Here is a 20,170-nt window from a genome sequence, read left to right as displayed (position 1 = left end):
AAGTCTGTTTTGTCAGAAACTAGGATTGCAACCCCTGCTTTTTCCTTTTTCCCTTTTCCCACTTGCTTGGTAGATTTTCCTCCAACCCTTTATTTTGAGGGTTGACATGTTATCTTGAAGAAAACATACCAATAGTTTTTGTTCTTTATCTAGCTTACCAATCTGTGTCGTTTAATTGAGGCATTTAGTCCATTTACATTTAAGGTTAATATTGATATGTGTGGATTTCATCCTGTCATCATTATGTTAGCTGGTTATTTTGCAGATGTGTTTATGTGGTTGCCTTACAGTGTCACTGGTCTATGTACTTCAGTGTGTTTTTGTAATGGTTGGTAACAGTCTCTCCGTTCTATATTTAGTGCCTCCTTCAGGAGCTCTTGTAAGGCAGGTCCAGTGGTAACGAATTTCCTTAGCATTTGCTTGATTGAGAAGGATCTTTTTTCTCCTTCACTTATGAAGCTTGCATAGGCTAGATATGAAATTCTGGGTTGCAATTCCTTTTATTTAAGAATTTTGAATATTGTCCCCCAGTCTCTTCTGGCATGTAGGGTTTCCACTGAGAGGTCCACTGTTAGTCTAATGGGCTTCCCTTTGTAAGTGACCTGACCTTTCTCTCTAGCTGTCCTTAACAATTTTTCTTTCATTTTAACCCTGGTTAAATTGAATACTTTTGTAAAACACAGCAAAATTAGCTCCAGAAGTTGAATGTTTACCTTTAAGGTTGGGGGAAGAATGAATTAATTTTGCTGATGAATAAGTTTGTCTAGAGATTGTCTCTTTTGCTTCTCACACATTAAACACTCAACATAAAAATAAATGCTGGAAAAGAAACAGAAAAGTTTGGGGATTGCTAATTTGCATGTTTCCAGTACCACACTAAATTTCCTTGGATTTTGTAATCTAACACCACTGGGTACACATCATGACATTTAGGCCTCCAGCTAGAAATGTTGCTTTTCCAGGAGACGCCCCAAAGACATGAAAGGCCAGCATGAGCAGAGTGTTGGGAAAAATGTTTTATAACAAAAAAACTAGACACTGGAACAACAACCAGGACACAGGGGTTCTTATGCATCTTCGTGATACTGTATGCTATTTTGCAGTATTTTGCTCTTCCAAGGTGTTAATGGAATACCACTAAAATTTTTAGCTTGCCTAGGACTCAGTAATACCTTTAGTTAATAAGCATATGTCCCAGATTTGTAGCTGACTCTTTCCAGTCAATGAGTTTGTAGACTTTATTTTTAATCTGTGCACATTCCTCATAAAAGAATATGATTCTTTGATATCGACCTTTTGGAAGAAATTTGTTTATATACATTGGGAAGACAGCTTTATAGCCATAATGCTCAATACTAGCTCATTATTAAAATTACAAAGTTATATAAAATGCCATGTAAACATTTTCTATTTTGTTGGAGAAAATTCTATTTCTGTTGACTACCTGTAAAATCTATCTACTACATTTATAGAGAGAGACTCAAGTATTGATAGTTATAAACTGTCAATAAATTATACTTTCCACAGTTTATTTTTGAAAGTCTGCAGAATCTATTTCAATTCCACTAGTATTTATGTAGTGCCCATTCTATTCCAGATACTATAATAACATTATTACATGTTTAGAAGATACAGCCTTTCTCTCATCTCACACTGAGTTTAAATATATATTTTGAGTTTCTTGCCAATTGGATGCCATTCAGTATTCGCTTTTAATTGTTGTGGCTCTGAGTACCCTACTCATCATGGTTAATCTATTTTATTCTATAGTTATTTCTGTTCCCCTTGTTTTTGATGATATTCGTATCATTATTCTTATAATATGCATTTGTGGTGACGACTGTGTAAAAAAAATCAACAGTTAAAGTGAAGTCATGACATGTAAATCAAATAATTAGAAATATTAAATTAAAATAGATAAATTCCTGTATATTTTTAAGAAAGAATGATTATCAAAGTTGTATAGGATATTATATTCAATGGGAGAGATGACATTTTAGATCACAATTGTGGGCATGCCTCTGGGGTGATAAGCATCCCAGGGTGAGAGGCCAGCCATAAGCCCGGTGAAGGCATATGGCCAAACTACCCATTCTGAGGGGTATAATATACTCTGGACACATTGTGGGTCTTCGGATATCCTCCAATATCCTTAATTTATGAGTATAGAAAGAGCAATTTCCATGCATTGTTCTGTTACTGAAAGCTCTTATCCTAATTTCTGTCAGTATCACAGACTGTTTTGTAAGTGAGAACATGAAGTTTCAGAGAAGTTTGTGACTTGTCAAAGGTTGGATTTGTGGTAACTGTCATAGTGGAATAGGAAATGCAAACCTTTTCACTTATAATCCCGAGTTCTTTCTACCACGTCATCCACATCATGGAACCAGTGCTATCAAATAACATGTATGACAAAGTTAAAACGAAATAACTTCAGTGTTATAAAATTGTTCATCATGAATAAGTAATACAATATATCCCATCATGTGAGATACATAAATCAGCATAGTTTACCAATATTGTGATATATATATAGCAGTATATGTTAGTAAGAAACATATAATACTTAATATATATATATCTCAAAAGTGGTATATATATATACCAGATTTGTCACCCAGGCCGGAGTGCAGGGGTGCAATCTGGGCTCACTGCATCCTCTGCCTCCTGGATTCAAGCATTCAGCCTGTCTCAGCCTCCTGAATAGCCGGGACTACAGGCGCACACCACTAAGCCAGGCTAATTTTTGCATTTTTTGTAGAGACGGGGTTTCACCATGTCAACCAGGCTGGTCTCATATGGTAGATATTAACAGGCACTATTCACCAGCATCATGATATGCAGAAGTATATCTTAGATTGATGGCACCTAATGGATACTCTGATGTTAAATATCTCATTACATGATATTCATGAGTAAGCACCATTCACTTGCATTGCGATTAGGCAGTACCTCATGTTAGTATGCATGGTGCGCAATAGTGATATTCTACTATTCATTAGCCTTTTTTCACTCCTTAATCAAACATTTGAGTGTGGGCTGGACAAGGGCAGGGAGATAATCAGCAATCAGGAAGCTGCTCCAGTATTCTCAGGAAGCTTCCTATATTTAAAAGTCAGAGGCCAGCTTCTCTGCCCCAGGATTTCAGCAAGTATCTGCCATCATAATAAGCTCCTCGGATGTCCCTGGGACCTGAAGGTCTCACATGCTACCATCACATACAAAAGAGACTGAATGTAATTTGTTTACACAAATACACGTTCAGTTTTTGGCCAAAGCATCTCTAGGTCACCACTCTCGGCAAATTGTGGAACATGATTCAGCTTGACAGAGGACAGACTTCTGAGGGGAAAATATATATGCTATAGCACTGGGATGTGGCTGTATGAAAGGCACTGGGATGTAGCCATATGAAAGGTTTAACTGTTGGCTGGAGAAGGGTGATGAGAAGGTGTCCCTAGTTTGTCTGTATCAGCAGTGTCCATTCTTTTCTCTCCCTAATTCAGCTCCTGGCCTTCCTTGGGCTGTACCTAACTGCTAGACCTTGCCTCATCTTTTACCAGGAAGAGGTCTAGGAAACTGTCACTAGCTTTGCACTGAGGGCAGAGGATATAGAATCTTAAGTGGACATGTACTTCGAAGGACATAGAATCAGGGATCTGAAGGTCTGTCCACCAAGTCTGTGTAACCTTGAGGTGTCATGACCCAGATTCCTCATTTTAAAAATGAAGAATTTGGTTGGTGTTCTGTAGCAAGTGTCCCTTTCCCCCTCCTTCGAACCATAGGTCCTTGACTGGGCACACACAGCAATTGGAAGACGGGCCTTGCAATACCTTAATCTATGTAAAACCACATAGGTATACACAAAACTTAGTGAGATTTATTATTAAAGTCATTTCTTTAATTTTCTGTGTAAAGCATAGTTTAAATGCAGTGTTTATTTAAATAATGCTTTGGAGCTAGACATAGTTTGAGGATCTAACCTTGTCTTTAAGAGCCATAGGATAAATTCAAATGAATTTTCTTTATCTTCTGGTGGAAATGGAGATAGGAAACATAATTAAAAACTCCTCATTGTCCCATGGTGTAATGCTTGGCATTCTGGACTTTAAAAAATACCCCTCAAGTATCCTTTTAGAATCTCTTGCATTGCAAAAAAACAGTGTGAAAGGTCTGGGTACCAGTTGTTGCTACCCACATTTCAGTTGTTGTGGATGCTAATTCTAGAAGAATGAAAAGTTATCATTTATGGAAACCTGTTCAAATGTAAATTCTGGGCTTTGGATTTTTTGCAACATACCCAAGCATTTGTAATAATACTAAAAATAATTCACTTTAAAAATACCTTACAGGTAACTGAAGCAATACAAGCTGTTCTCTTGGCGGAAATTCAACAACACATGAAGAGTTTGGGAGAGATACCAGTCAATAGTCAACCAGTGTCCATGGCAGAGAATGGTAACTGTGAGATGAAGCAGATGCTGCCAAAGCTGGAATGGACAGAAGAACTAGAGTTACAGTGTGTTAGAAACACTTTGCCTCTGCAAAGTAAGTACAAAATTTATTGGTATACTCTTTTAACAGAACTTTTCTACTGTAGATAGTCTCCAACTTATGGTGGTGCAACTTAACGATTTTCGATTATATTATGGTGCACAAGTGATAGACATTCACTAGTCTCCTTGACTTATGATGGGGTTATATCTGGCTAAACCCACTGTAAGTTGAAAAGGTCATAGGATAGGTTTATCCAGAAGTAACACCACCATAACTTGAGGAGCATCGCTGCTTAGAGAGTGTTGAAAATGTAAGTTTCACAGTATATCATTTCTGCAAGAGCTGAGCCAAGTGCCCTGTTTCTGACCTATTCTGCTATCAGTTTCCTCTTACAATTGTCAAATGTTTGAAGGACTTCTAGATCCTATTATAATCATAAATATTTGCCAGAAGAACAGCTTGTATTATTTATAACAATGTTTTGAAGTTAAGCAATTAAAAGTGAAAGCAGAATTAACAGCAATAGCTTAATGGGATATATATTACAGGAATACCCTAATCATAATGGGTAGATTTGTTTTTACTTTGTACCTTGATAAAAGTCATGTGCCAGTTTTCCTTTTCTGGGCAACAGAAGTATCATATAAAATTAAACTATTTGTATAGTTGGATCATTTGATTTTATAACAAACTTCATCAGTGTCACTTCCTAATGATAATGTTTATGGTTTGGGGCCAATAAGTGAGTCTAAATTTATGTTGCAGAATGTTCTCTGATTTTTATCATACTGTTAGCTATTACTTTAAAAAAGTTTTAAAAACTGTAAAAAAAGTACAACTTTAATTTTCAACTTTATTAGTAAGCTTTTGATGAATACATTAATTTATCATGTGATTAAATGTGTGTTTTTGTCAGGAAAATATGTTATAAATTTACATATTACAGGTGGTTAAATTGTCAAGTACTTCTTTGATCTCTCACAAAGGGTTTTCTTTTAATTTATTCAGGACTAGGAATAATGTTACTATATATAAAATGTTAAATCTTAAAACAGGCGTCATTCTTGGAAATACTTCATGATTTCTTCTCATTGTTTTTATGAGATTACTGATTGGAGTGTGTTATGTAGAGAGAAATGAAAAGGCATATTTAGCAAAGGCCAGAGATCAAAACAGGTAGAATATGTTTGAATGCCAGGACAGTTGCTGATTATGGTAAATTCAATTAATAATTTGATAAAGCTAGATGGTTATTTCAAGTCATTTGCATGTTTGTTTTTCAAAAATTAGCTTTAATGTTCTGGTAAATTCACCTCTGTGAAAAAGCTCCTGTTTGATTATATCACGTAATTATAGTTGTATTACATATTTTAAGCAAGAAGTAGACAAATTGCTTTTTAATTAATTTTGAGTGACTACATTTGCATTTTTGACACATATGGAGGGCCGCCCATAGTGTCAATGATAGGTTTCTTCCAACTCTCCCAAGACAGCTAGTGTTACTTGTTCATCGTGTGTTAACTCTCAGTAGATGTCATTTCTGAATTTTCTCCCTAATCTTCATAGACTACCTTATTCATTGGCCCAGAGCGCCATTTTCTGGGTAAGATATTGTTGGTCAGCTATCAAAGTGAAACTTTAGATGAATTTTTTCTGTCACTTGGCTTACTCATATTTGAGGTTTCACCAGATTGTGCCCAATTCTGTCCCCAGTACATTCTTAGACATAAGGATACTAGCCAGGTGCCTACAGTCCCAGCTACTTGGGAGGCTGAGTTGGGAGGATGGTTTGAGCCTAGGAGTTAGAGTCCAGCCTGGGCAACGTGGCCAGACTGCATCTTTAAAGAAAGAACTGTTGATAGTATAGAATTTAGTCTTACTATGACTAAAGACATTTGGATTAAAGTGTGGTATTAACTCTCTTTTGATTAATTATCGAATAGTCCTTTTTTTTTGCCTATGGTAAAAGAAAATTTGTGGTTAATTTGTGATAAGAATTAGAACACCAGAATATTACACCTACTTTATATGTTGGTGGATGAAATTTAGTATACTTTATTTAAAAGAACAAGAACATATGCACAAAATGCTGGGCATATATTATTTTCAGAAATATTACCTGCAGGAAAATATTAACTACAATTGCAATTAAATTGGAGACACATAAAATACATCGAAGAGGGAACTATCCAAGTAGTATTATATTTCATATTAATATTGCCCTTTTCTGTTTGAGAAAATGCTTACTTTAAAAAAACTATTCACAAGAACTTAGTAAAATTACAGGAAATGTTTTTAGACTTTCATTACAGTGGCATGTAGTGCCTTACTTGACAGGATTTTTTTTTTTTTTTTTTTTTTTTTTTTGAGGCAGGCTCTGTCGCCCAGTCTGGAGTACAGTGGCATGATCATAACTCACTGCAACTTCCACCTCCTGGGCTAAAATGATCCTCCTGCATCAGCTTCTTGAGCAGCTGGGACTACAGGCAAGCGCCACCATTACAAGCTAGTTTTTTTTTTTAATTTTTATTTTTAGTACAGATGGGATGTCAACATGTTGCCCAGGCTGGTTGATAGAGTTTTTAGAAAACATAACCAGAAAACTGTTATCTTTATTTCTAAAGTCCTAAGACAAAATGTAATATGATTATATAGGTGCTATTCACTGGGTGTACTAATTCCTCAAATTTCATAGGCAGATTTACTTAGCCTAATCATTGCAACATATGTCATGTTGCAAAACATTCATATGGCAAATTGTATATGTTGTTTAATTTCATCAACTCTTTGCTTATTTGTCCTCTGTGAGCTCCTGTCCCTCCCCTTGTTTGTTAATTTCTTTTTTCTTTCTTGGTTTCTTGGTGGTACGTATTATTTATAAATCATTTGGAAATTAAAAGATGATGGTTTTGCTATACACAGATACTCAAACTTCTTTTATGCTAAATGGAGTATATTTGATTTATTAGGATTATAGCAATATGGCAACAATGTCACAAGGAAAAATAATAATTATTGAGTTTTTAATATATTCCAGTGCTTTGCTAAGTATCTTATGAAATTTAGCTCACCATTTCCTTTAATTCTCACACAATCCACACGAACCCTAAGACCCTTTTTCTGACATTTAGTTCTTTGTGTAAAGGACTTTACTGTTTTTAAAATATTCATGTTCATTGAAGTGAAATTTCAAAGTACAACTGAAAAGAACTATAAGAAAGAAAGATTCCCGTCATGCTTGCTAGGTTTGTCCTGAGAAATTACTTATTTTTTTATTTACATACTAATTTTATATTTTTTATCATATACATTGAAATAGTGTTGAAATACATTTTTAAAAATAAGTTTATCACCACACCAGCTATCTTTCTTTTTTTTTTATTTTCAACACAGTGCCTCACTCTGTCACCCAGGCTAGAGTGTGATGGTGTGATCTTGGCTCACTGCAGCCTCAGTCTTCCCGGCTCAGGAGATCCTCCCACCTCTGCCTCCTTAAGTAGCTGGGACTACAGATATGTACCACCACACCTGGCTAATGTTTGTATTTTTTGTAGAGATGGAGTTTCACCATGTTACCCAGGCTGGTCTCAAACTCCTGAGCTCCAGCAATCTGCCCATCTTGCCAAACCAGCTATCTTAAATGCCACCAGTGGTATACATCTTACTCTTTGAGACATAATTCCTATACTACCCGCTTTTCAAAATGAATAAACTAAGACTTAAGAGAGGTTATGTGTCTTGCCTACAGGCACAAAATTACTAAAAACAGGGAAGCAAACCCAGATATTCTCTTAAATACTGTGCTGTTATCCAGTAAGCTACGTTTTCCATACTTGCAACATGGAAGAAATTTGCCCTAAATCAGTTTGGTCTAAAAATCAAATAATTTGCTAAGTAATTTTCTTAGATTTTTATTCTTTTCTCATAAATCATGCTTCTCTTACTAAAGGAAATGCAGAGTATTTAATTATTGCCATCTCAACCCTCGTGATAAAGAAAATCACCAGGTGTCTGGAACTATTTGTAGGGATGTGTCTAGAAAGCAATGGAAATCCAATAAAGTGAGAGTTAAAGCATAATGTATATTTAAACCTATAATTTTGTCTTATTTTTCAGTGTTTTCTCCTATTACACTTCACAGCATGTATTTTATTTGAGGTCTTAATATTTGTGTATCTGTGTTTTATGGGAAAGTGGTGGATTTTATCTAAGTTTATGTTTTTATAATGATTACATTGCTATCTTCCTTGAATCTCTTTAATAAGAACTTGTACAATTAACACTTACATTTGAGGCTTAGATTCATTGCTTTAATAACAGCAATAGTTTCTATTATTAAATTGCATTTCAAAGTTATTTCCCTTTACTTTCTTTTGAATGTTATTTGGATCAGTTTAAACAAGTGCTCTAAATTGTTCCATTAAATAAATTGGTTGAACTAGAAATGGAGGCTTTGTAGATAAAACTGTCATCTTGGAATTATTGGCTGAATTTAAATTTCATGCTAAACCATGCGGTTGTGAAAATGATGCATCAAATATGGATATTGCAAATAATCTTTATTGCATGCGTCATCTTCAAAGACTTATCTAGAAAATTAAATAATAAAAATGTGGTGTTTGTTTAAATAAAACCATGCATCTGTTGTAAATCAAGAAAATAAAAATCCATTCAACAGAAACATTTTGGTGATACTGCCCTGCCGAAGTACAGGCCCAGGGCAGGCTTTCTTGGCCTGCTGAGTTTTCCGGAAGGATATCTACTTGTGGAAAGGCTTTGTGACTACCCTGCAGGGAAGCTCTTCCCTGAATGCCATTATTTGTAGTAAGTGCATCTTTTTTTCATTTACTGTAAGATCTCCAGGACTAAGTTAGTTCTTCTTTACGGCCACAGAAGTCACTTAGGAAAGGCCTGTGTGGTACGTGTGATCAAGGAGCAGAGAAGTAATGGAGGACACATCATAGAACGCCTAGTATGTGGTAGTGAGGTCTGGGGCTTTCTCTCTAGTGTGGTATGGGAAATCTTTTAAGCACTAGTGGCACAAATTGTAACGGGATCACATTACCTGTTTTAGGGGCAAAGCACAGTGATACATGACTGACTGTGGTGTCATGACTTGGCCCGTATGTTGAGTGGTACGTTGTTACATATGGTATTCCAGGTGTGCCGAAGACATAGTGGAAGGTCGACTCCACAAAAGGCATCCTTGGTGTGTTCAGTTTCAAGTGTACCTGTTTAGGTGACCATAGATTTTATTTTATAGTTTTTAACTAAACTAATCACCAGAAAATAGACAAGACACTTAACAGTTCTCTGTCAAGAAACCATGGTTTAAAGATAATAGGAATAATGCAAGCTTGAGAAAACAAGATGTAAATGGCATTGCCAAACTTAACTTACGCTACGTCAGAAGGTATATATCTGTGTGTGTGTGTGTGTGTGTATGTTTGTGCGTGTGTGTTGTATGTATATATGTGTGTATGTGTGTTAATTTCCTCACTTTGGAATTTCTGTTTTTGTGTGTATTTTATAAAGGACATAATGTTGATATGCTAATAGCATGTACAAGCATTTATAAACAAACATACATATATTGTTGATGCATATTTCAGAGCTCCTCTTTGTTATTTTCTACAAGAAAATGTCTCACTTAAGCTACAATTAGGCAGATATGATTGACTTTTGGTTATGGAGTGTTGGGGATTTGATATACTATTTTGTACAGTGCCTATCTCCAAAACTTTAAATACATCTTTATGTATCACTTCTTTATGCCACTTCCTCTCTGCTTCTATGCACTGACCCAAGAGCTAAGGATATCACCAAGAATAAACTAACAAACTGAAATTCTTTAGCCGAGGATACAAACTAGAATCGTTAACCATAAAAGTGTGTCAGATGCCAGAGCAGAGACTAGGGAAGCACATCAAAGTGGTACGTAACCTAGTTTTTGGGGCTCAAGAAGGCTTCTTCCAAGAAAAGTTGCCTAAACTGGGAGCTGAAGGATAAACAGGATTTAGCCAAGCAAAAAGTTGGAGTGGGGAAAGGTAACTGTTTACTAAAACCACTGAAGCCACTTGTGCCCTTTTCTTCCTCTCAAGATCATCTGACTAAGAAATGCGTGAATGAGAAACCTGGACATTAGTGAGAAACCCATGTATCTTTAATTTCTTCTCTTCAGTACACGGGTGTTCTCTTTCAATCTCATCTTGCGAATGCCTTCTTTTCCTAACCCTTAGCCTTCTGGAATAACAGCAATAATGATTAACATAGTTACAGTTAACACTGATATGATCTAGTATTTATTTAATCCACACAGCAATGCTATAGGAACAGATAATATTGTTATATCCACTTTATTGATGAGAAAACAGATGCAGAGAAGTTAAGTAATTTGTCCAATGTCTTATTTCCAACAAGTTGCAGAGGCAGGAATTAAACTCAGGCAGGCTGGCTTTGAAATTTGAGTTCTTCATCACCGTATTACATTGCTTCCCAATTACCTACAATTCTCCTTTTGGATTTCTTAATTCAGCAAATATTTACCAAGTGCCTTCTGTATGACAGTTACAGAAAAATGTATTACCCAGTTGAGGATTACAAGACAGCAAAACCTTTTGTCATAACAACAGAAAAAAAAAGATTCTCTAGAAGAAATCAATTAACAGATATTGAATATGCAATCTCTACAAAGCTGGGGTGTAGCATTGTAAGTTATTCCAATAAAGATGTAATTAATATTGAAGACTTTTATTTGGAATATGAATTAACAGAAATATAAGTTTTAGCGATTAAAAATTTAAAAGTTTACTTTTGGGAACTGAAAAAGCCATCTGATAAATGCTAAAAATGTGCAAGATTTGGCATACACATATGAGTTGAAAGGAATAAGGGTTGGGGGTACAGGGGAAAAAGTGGAAGAAATTTAAAACTTCATTTTTATAGATTAATGTTAATTATCTAATAGACAATCTTATTTAAATATCAAGGTATTCATATATTAGATAAAGACAAATTGGTATATGGTAAGCAAATAAATAATTTAGCACCTAGAATACGTTACCTACTTTTCAAAAAGCATTGTAGTCATTTGGGTTTAATACATATCCCGTCTTATTTTTAGCTCCTTATAAAATTGAGAGAGAAATTTCATCATTTCCCTTTTGCCCCTATAAATTCTTCTAAGCTTCTTTACTGTTTCTGCCCTCTCTGTATCATCTTAGAGATTGCATCACCTTAGAAAGACTGATAAGAGTTCACTGCTGTTTTCTAAAAGTAGTTTCATCTTTCACGGAGATTGAGATTGATGATTTTCATCTTGTCATATGAAAAACTGGAGTATTTCATCATCTTTTTTCCTCATGAGCAGTCAGAATGCCAACCTGGCTCTGCCCAGAGATGGTCAGATTGAGGAATTGAGTTAAATATTTCTTTGGTAACAGTCATGCAGGCACCACTTTACTGATTATTGTCTCCATACGCATTTAAACTATTGACAAAAAGTGATCTAGATTCTGTCACTGAAGTCAATGTGTTTTGCACCATTGTTCTCTGAAGCTGAGACTGTCCTCCCGACGCTGACCCTTCAAGGACAGAGATCAGGTCTATTTATCTTTTTTCCTCCCGTCACCTAAAATAGAAGCTGATAGTAAGTGTTTATCGAGTGGATGGATGAATGGATGGAAAGTGAGATAGTTTGTACTGAAGATTCAGCCAACTCCTAATTAGTAAGAGAAGGAGTAGTGGAGGGAAACCAGCCGATTGCTGTTCTTTAGCATCCAAACAAAGTCTTGAATACCCACTGAAATTCATGTTATCTGAGAGTCACCATCCTAGGACCATGAGATGTACACACAGCAAGTTCACAAAAAATTAAAAATAGACATGAATGAATCTAGTTTGTAACCCTGCAGAAGACTCTGTTAGTGATAGTTATTTCACTCTTGACTGCTCACTTTGTCATGATCTGATTTCAGTTTGATATTTTTAGAGGCCTGAGCCTTGCCTGGAACTTACCTCACTCCTTATTCAGTTACAGTTTATCCACAGAAGTTTCTAAGGAGCCACTGCCTCAAACATTGTTTCCTTAGGATTTGGATTCACATATTGTGTTCTGACTCATCACCTCCCTATGGACTTCTGGCTCATTCCTGATCTCTTGTAACCAATAGTCCCCATGCTGCTGACACGGAGTCCTCTTTGCAACCTGGCTGGCTTGGGTCAGCCTCCACTGATGATTCATTCTACATCTGAACCTGGAAATTTGTGTGACATTAGTTCCTCCATCAAATGCAATTCTGTCAGCCAATATGGATATGTATTCATAGTTCTAAAGACAATTTTGGTAAATAGAGGGACTAAATTCCTTTAGAGAAAAACAACTGATTTAGAGAGCTTTGTATTCTCAGCAAGTAGCACAGCGTCTAGTATGTGGCAATTGCTAGAGAAATGGTGGCTGAAGGAAAAATTACCCATTTGTCCCAGTGCCCTTGGAATATCCCCTTCCCATCAGAATGTCAATCATCTTGCTAGCTGGAGCCTTATCCTTCCATTTTAACTCTTCAATTTATCTGCCCAATTTTCAGCCTTGGGACAATTTGAATAACTCAAAACATTTCTTATTAAGCACTTACTATGTCTAAGGTTCAATGTTAGGTGCTGATATTTTCATTTATATTACTTTCTACACTCCTTTTATAACCTTCTAAAATACTGTATATTACCTGACAGTCTAATTGCTTATTTATTTGCCTTTCTTTCCCAACTCTGTGAACTCCTTGAGGGCAAAAGTTGGAACTTATTAATCTTGTGCTCCTAGCAGCAAATGGACCACATGGTGCATGATGGGTGCTCATTAAATGTTTGTTGCCTGAGTGAGTGGATGTGTAATAAATGACAATGACAGACATCTATCAAAGAAATCTGGTCCAAGGCAGAATGAAAGAAATGCTAAATAATATGTTAACGGTCTGTACTAGAAAGAGAATGGAAATGGTGATTATAAGGATGATGATTTTCTTCTAAAGTGTTAATCCAGGGGCATTGCTTCAAATTTGTCTCCTTTGTTCAAGAGCAATATATCCGTCTAGAGGGCCACCAGGAAAAATTAATGCTGACAAGTATTTGAAGGCAAAAACCAAGGCAGAGCACTTCATTTTCAACCCTCTGAGAATAAGCTACAAGAAATGAAGACAGTTCAAAAAAGAGTTGTTAGTTCTTTCTCTTACCTGCTACAGATGAGCATGGGCCCTTTATTTACATTTGTGCAGAATATCTGTCCTCCAGCCAGGCAGCCCTGCCAATCTAGGGACAATGTAAAAACGCTCCTTGGTAGCTGAATATGCCTAAGAACATGGTCTATATAAACTTCCAGCCTCACATGTTTCTTCTCATTAGAATGAGGTCAGTCTTGAAATTTTAAAAAAAGTAATTGTAGTGGATCTCAATGCTCTCATTCCTAGCCAATATTTTATAATGCTGCCTTGATAATCTTAAAATGAAATTCATAAGCAATATAACCTACCTACATACATCATTTATGTAACATTTAAAGGAAAAAATAAACAGTAAGTAACTTAAAGTATTATGTGCAAAATCCTGAGCATGACTACACTAAAAGATATAGTAACATACTGTTATATAACATGCTGTGGTATACATAAGACCACTGCTATTGATGCAGATGTCTGTGTGTGTGTGGTGGTTCTGTCAGTGATGTGGGTATCTAAAATCGATTTTCTTGGAAAAATTCTGGACAGCAGTAGCAGAATGTGGCCATTCCTTAATATACAGGGTAGTGGCCTTCTTAGAAAATTCAAGGTATATTAAAAGCCTTGAAAGATTCCTCCATGGTTATATGTAAAACAAAGTTACGTTCTGGACTTGGGAAATTACACACAAAGCTTTTCTTTTCATGAATGACCAGTGGAATATTTGAAAACCAAGCAGGACAATTATTCACTGTGAAAGGCGTTCCTAAGCACTGCAGGCCATCTGGCATCTCTGGTGCCTGACCACCAAATGCCAATAAAATGTCTCTACAATCATTGAGAAACCCAGTCCCTCACTTGGGCAGTTTCCAAAGCCTCCCCCTAGGGGGCAGTACCAACCCTACTGAGAACTGCCTTAGAGAAAGGGATTCTAGACATTCTTAAGGACTTTGTTTCTGTCCCCCTCCCCTTTAAAAGTTCAGAAGGAGATGAAACCAAAAGAGTAAGTCACACTAACTCAAGAAGTTCCTTTTCTTTCTCTCCCGTGGTTTGCTTTTTCCCTTGTGTACCCTTTAGGTATTATAGCACTTCCCAGTCCATGTAGTAAATCATTTGCCATTCTGTCTCCACCATTAGAAAAAGGGCTTCTTATCCTATTCATTCACTTTCATCTTTATGTCCTCACAGCTTAGCTTTGGGCTTAGCAGAGACTAAATATTGTTGGCTGATTAAATGAAGAGTATATGTTACTGGACTACTAAGCCTTGCCTAAAAAGGTCATCAAAGAAAACTCTAACATTTACAACTGAAATTAAATTATTTTACAGTACAGAATAAACACAGTGCATCTTAGAATTTTAAAATTAGATGGACTGTTACCCAAGCTGTAAACTGAAAGGGAAAACTGGAAGTGAGAATAATGGATGGAAAGAGATACACAGATAGGTTCACGTAATCTACTTATGATGGTGATTAGATTTATGATTGGGAACATAATTTCAAAACTTTGGCTTACAACATGCTAATTTTTGATACGTGTTATCCTTAAAGTCCAGTAGTCCATTAGTATTTAAAGTACGTTGAAATTAGTTTTTGAGAACTTCTTAATACCCTTTCACTTTCACATACATGAGGTATATCCCTTAGTATCTCTGGACCCGAATAGAGAATAACCAGTCTGGACTGTTATCCAGCTGGTAAGTCCAGCTATCAAATCACTCTACCTCTTTTGAATATATTTTATTAGGTGCTCTGTTTCCCAAGCTATTTACTCGAAATCTGAGAAGAATATGATGTGGTTTCTACCTTCCAAAAGGCAGAGAAAAAGTTGTAAAAATAGTGAGGACACAGTGTGGTATGAGAAATTAACATTCACATTGCCGTAAAGGCATAGAGAGCCACCAACTGCCTGGGAATGAATTTTAGAGGCTTCGCATAGGAATAGACATTCACATGTGTGTTAGAAAATAATTGTGTGGCAGACATGAAGAGACGTACTGCTAAAATCCCTCTTCGAGAGAGGACTCCTTTCCCAGATGAGAGGAATATGGCTATCTGACAGCTTCCAATCGTTAGTGCCTTTAATATCTGACCCAGTGTTGGAGCAGAGGTCACACTCTTCTTGGGACGATGGCTGAGCAATATGGTGATTCCAGGGCCTCGCCATTTCTGGCCCACGTTGACCTCCTTTCACAGGCGGCATTCTTTGCTTTAGAGTTTCTGTTAGGCTGATAGAGCCTGAAGGGGTGAGAGAAATTTCTCTGTACCCTCTGGAGCTTTGATAAGTGAGTCTGCTGAAATAGACAGACGGTAGACAAATTAACAGGAGAAAAGGCTTACCAATTTATTATATGCATGGGGGCATCACAGGAAAGTGAGTACCCAATAGCCCAATTGTATTGTTTGGCTCTGTGTCCCCACCCAAATCTCATCTCTAATTGTAATCCCCAAGTGTCGAGGGAGGGATCTGTAAACCCCACGTGTCAAGAGAGGGAGGTGATTGCATCACAGGGGCGGTTTCCTCCATGCTGTTCTCATGATAGTGAGGGAGTTGTCATGAGATCTGATGGTTTGGTAAGCATCGGGCATTTCCCCTGCCTGCACTTCTCTCTCCTGCCACCTTGTGAAGAGGGTGCCTGCTTCCCCTTCACTTTCTGCCATGATTGTGAGTTTCCTGAGTCCTCCTCAGCCTTGCAGAATTGTGAGTCAACTAAACCTCTTTCCTTTATGAATTACCCAGTCTCAGGTATTTCTTTATAGCAGTATGAAAATAGACTAATACACCCAATGATATTTAAAAACGTGTATATCCTTATTCATAGGGGTGAGAGAAGTGGGGGATGTAGGCACTTTTAGAGGAAGAGTAAATGATTTTTAGGGGAGGTGAATGAGATATTAAAGTTCACAATTTACACAATCCTGCTTTTGCCCTTTTTCTTTCACAGGGGTTACTTCCCAATAAACATTTGCATTTCTAATTTCATCTAACATCTGCTTCTGGTGAGACCCAACTGATGCTAGTTGGAAAGGGCTTGATTAAGTAAGACCAGATTATTAGATGTTTGTTCTTAGACATTTTCCAGGAATAGGATATATTATCTTTGTCATTTAAAAAATTTTGATTTACTCAATAGAATTTTAACAAAGCAACTTAGAAGTGTGCTTTTCCATGTGTTTATATTAATATTCAATGAATAATTTCAAAGGTTAAACTTCATGATCCATCTCTTCAAGCCATCTACTTAATTCTAGAGTCATTACATCACCTACTTCCCTTATGCCATTGACTTATGTTTCTTTCAAACTGCTGAAATTTGGCAGCATCATTTAATTTTTATATAACATACCCTGCACTGTGAAACAGTGTTTCAGAAGGTAATGACAAAGTACCTGTAACACAGGGCAGAATTGCCTGCTCACCTATGGGTATCAGTAACATATTTATTGCCCTATGTCTGGGATTCCTATAATGCTAGAAGAAAAAGAAATGTTTTAATACACTTTTTTGTCCTGTGGTAAAAATATCAGGGGGTCTCCAGGTGGTGGTAACATCAGACACCATAATGGTTTGTGTTTAATGCTGAGGAATGCAAAGGAGTTTTCCGAATTTCCTCAGGGACTTCATATTTCAAGCTTTCCAAATGAACTGAAGTTTATTCAAAATGTACTGTGAAGAGACAGCAATTTCGGGACCCTGGAATATCTATTTTACCATTATTTTTAGATACTAAAACAAATTAGATGAGTTATTTTCAAATGATTAGCATGCCTTTTCTACGTATACAACATGTTACTTTTCAAAAACTTTTAGCATATCTTTTTTGTTTCTTTTTTCATATATCAAATGAAGTAATTCTTGGCCCACTTTATTGAGAGGAACACTAAGGTACAGTAGACTTGCATAGCTTTACTATGATGATATAACTTGTTGGAGAATGGCACTAGACTGGATTACATGCCCCATCCTATTTGCCAATCCCAGGTTCTTTTCTGTAAATCACCCTATTTCATGAGGCATTATGTAGAGGATGGAATTTACAAGACGGTAAACTCATTTATTTATAAAAAATGATATATTTTACTCTAGCTACATTTGAGCCTTTCCATAGGAGAATATTACCATTTTTATATTTCCAATGGTTCATTTTAAAGTAAAATATATTGCCCATTTTAAAAATGAATTAAACTATTTCTACTGTTAATGGCAATCCACTGTTATGATATTCATATTATAAAAGCCAACTATTAGTCAAAAATGTAGTTTGATGAATGTACGATGTTTATAAATTGAAAATAGTCATTTCATTTCTTCATAGTAAATTTGCTTTAAATATTAGTTTATTATATATGTTGGCTTATATTACAAATATTTCCAGTAAGCAAACACAAATCATTTTTATATTTCGCAGTTAAAATGTATCTTAACTTGACCATTAAATCATCTATTAAATATTCAATTAAAGTGGGTTTTTGATTCATTTTTTAAAATTAGTGGTCAGGTATTCGGGGAAACAAGCTCATAAGATTTTTCTAAAACACAATTCACTTCATTTCTTGTTCTGTATATTTTGTCAGAGAATGCCTTAATGTAACAGAAATCAGATTTGGTGTGTATTTTTACACCAAATCAAATTGTGCAGGCGCCACCCTCAGCTTTCTCCAAAACATTATGAAGGATAAGATTCCACCATGACATAGCTTAAGAAAGCAGTACAGCCCTGGAAGAAGTCTACGCAGGGTAAGTGGAACTACAGGAGTAGGTTTTACTGGAAAACCACGTGTCCTGTAACACCATTACAGAACTGGATTTAAAAAATAGATTTATTTAGCCAAGTTGTCTCTTTCTGGAATCTGTATGTAAAATATATATGGTTTTCCTAGTTATTCTGTAGGCATAAATCACAAGTATAAAAGGTACTACAAAATGTAAGAATGAAACTGCAATACAGGAGTGACTAATGGTACAAAGCACTTAGATCCTCCAGTTATAACAACTATATGAAGAGGGTGAAGGCATCGTAAGTCATTTTATATATTACAATTGGCAGGTTTCCCTTCAGAGTTGCATTGAATATAGTCTCACTTTCCCTGTCCTCCTTGCCCAATCCTCGTCTTCTCAAATTCACAAGCCATAATTATAAATTTTAAATGTTTTAATCTATTATTTTAATGTATAGCAATAATTCAAAATTATTAATTCCTTTTCTCAAATCTAGACATGGAAAAAGTCAAGTAAATCTTTATGGAATTTTTCTAATATAAAGTACAATTTTAGATCATAAGCTCCAAAATTTTCCATTTCTTATTGCCAGAGGTAAGAGCTGTGTGCTGTCTCCATACACGTTGTTGCATAATAGCAGAAAGGTTTTTCAAAATAATTTCTGCTCTGCGAAGTGAGTTAGGATTTTTTCATCTTCATATGGGATCTTCTACACAGCAATAATTGAAAATTTGCAAAATATCAGAAAATTAATGCTAAGGTTCATCAGTAACTTCCATCTTCCATCTCCTATGTAAAGCACAGAACTTTCTAATTTTTACCAATGACTAGATTCCTTTTATTGTTTAAGAAAGAATCCAAATTGCTGTTTTAAAACTTTCATAAGCATCTGAACATTTTGTAAAAATGAAACAACTGGCAAAATAGAGAAAACTCTTACCTTAATTGTTTAATTTTCCAATAATTTACATAGTAAATATTTTGATGAATTATGAGATTTGAAATTAAGGTAGGTGGATGACAGTCATATAAACTTTTGGTCTCAAGATCTACTTCATTTTAGTATATTGCTTTGGTTACATTATAGTGAAAATATTTTGATTCAGAAGAAAGCAGAAAGAGTACTTCAATAGCACTTGCGTACAGAATTTTACATGAGCAAAATTGCGAAGTACTAACATTAAACACACACACACACACTCTCTCTCTCTAATCAATGATACATTCATAAATATAAGCACAGAGATTAATCTTGAATCTGCACAAAAACTGAGAGCATAAGTCAATGTGTTTATGGTTTCCAAGTTTATTAAATTTAATATACAAGATTTGCATTTTTAATCACAATTATTTAACAGTAGCTAAACAATTGCTTAAAACAAATAATTAATTATAACTATCTTTTAAAAAGAAAATTTGAATCAGGCAATTATGTAATTCCCTCAGAAATACTACAATGCCATGGAATGCAGGTTGGAAAGTGCTGGGCAGGCTCATGAGAACAGAGGCTGTATTAGTTTTTCTATACATCCCTGAACTCCCACTATAAAATTGTGGCTGTTTGGAATAAATACTTGCCGTAATTCTCTCAATGTTATTTTTTCCATGGCCACTTTTAGTTGTACTTTTTTTTTAAGGCTTATCTTGTGATTTGGATAACGTGAGCTGTTGTCTTCTGCCTGTTTCAAGGCTCAAGTCACAAATCGCAAACTGTGTCATCCTGGAATGAGTTTCCCCGTGCTCT

General features: G+C 35.7%; 1 protein-coding gene across 1 annotated transcript in view; it reads left to right on the top strand.

Annotated features, from left to right (window-relative positions):
• The window catches only part of WDR72 (WD repeat domain 72), a 214,669-nt gene that overhangs the window by 127,624 nt on the left and 66,875 nt on the right, over positions 1 to 20,170 (top strand). The window contains exon 16 of the mRNA XM_058427210.1: positions 4,353 to 4,548. Within this exon, the coding sequence (XP_058283193.1) occupies positions 4,353 to 4,548 (196 nt within the window). The remainder of the gene's footprint in view (positions 1 to 4,352; positions 4,549 to 20,170) is intronic.

The sequence above is a fragment of the Hylobates moloch genome, unplaced genomic scaffold (genome assembly GCF_009828535.3).
Source record: "Hylobates moloch isolate HMO894 unplaced genomic scaffold, HMol_V3 SCAFFOLD_14, whole genome shotgun sequence".
NCBI lineage: Eukaryota > Metazoa > Chordata > Mammalia > Primates > Hylobatidae > Hylobates > Hylobates moloch.
The sequence above is the reverse complement of the archived record's forward strand: the minus strand, read 5'-3'. Positions and strand labels throughout refer to the sequence as shown.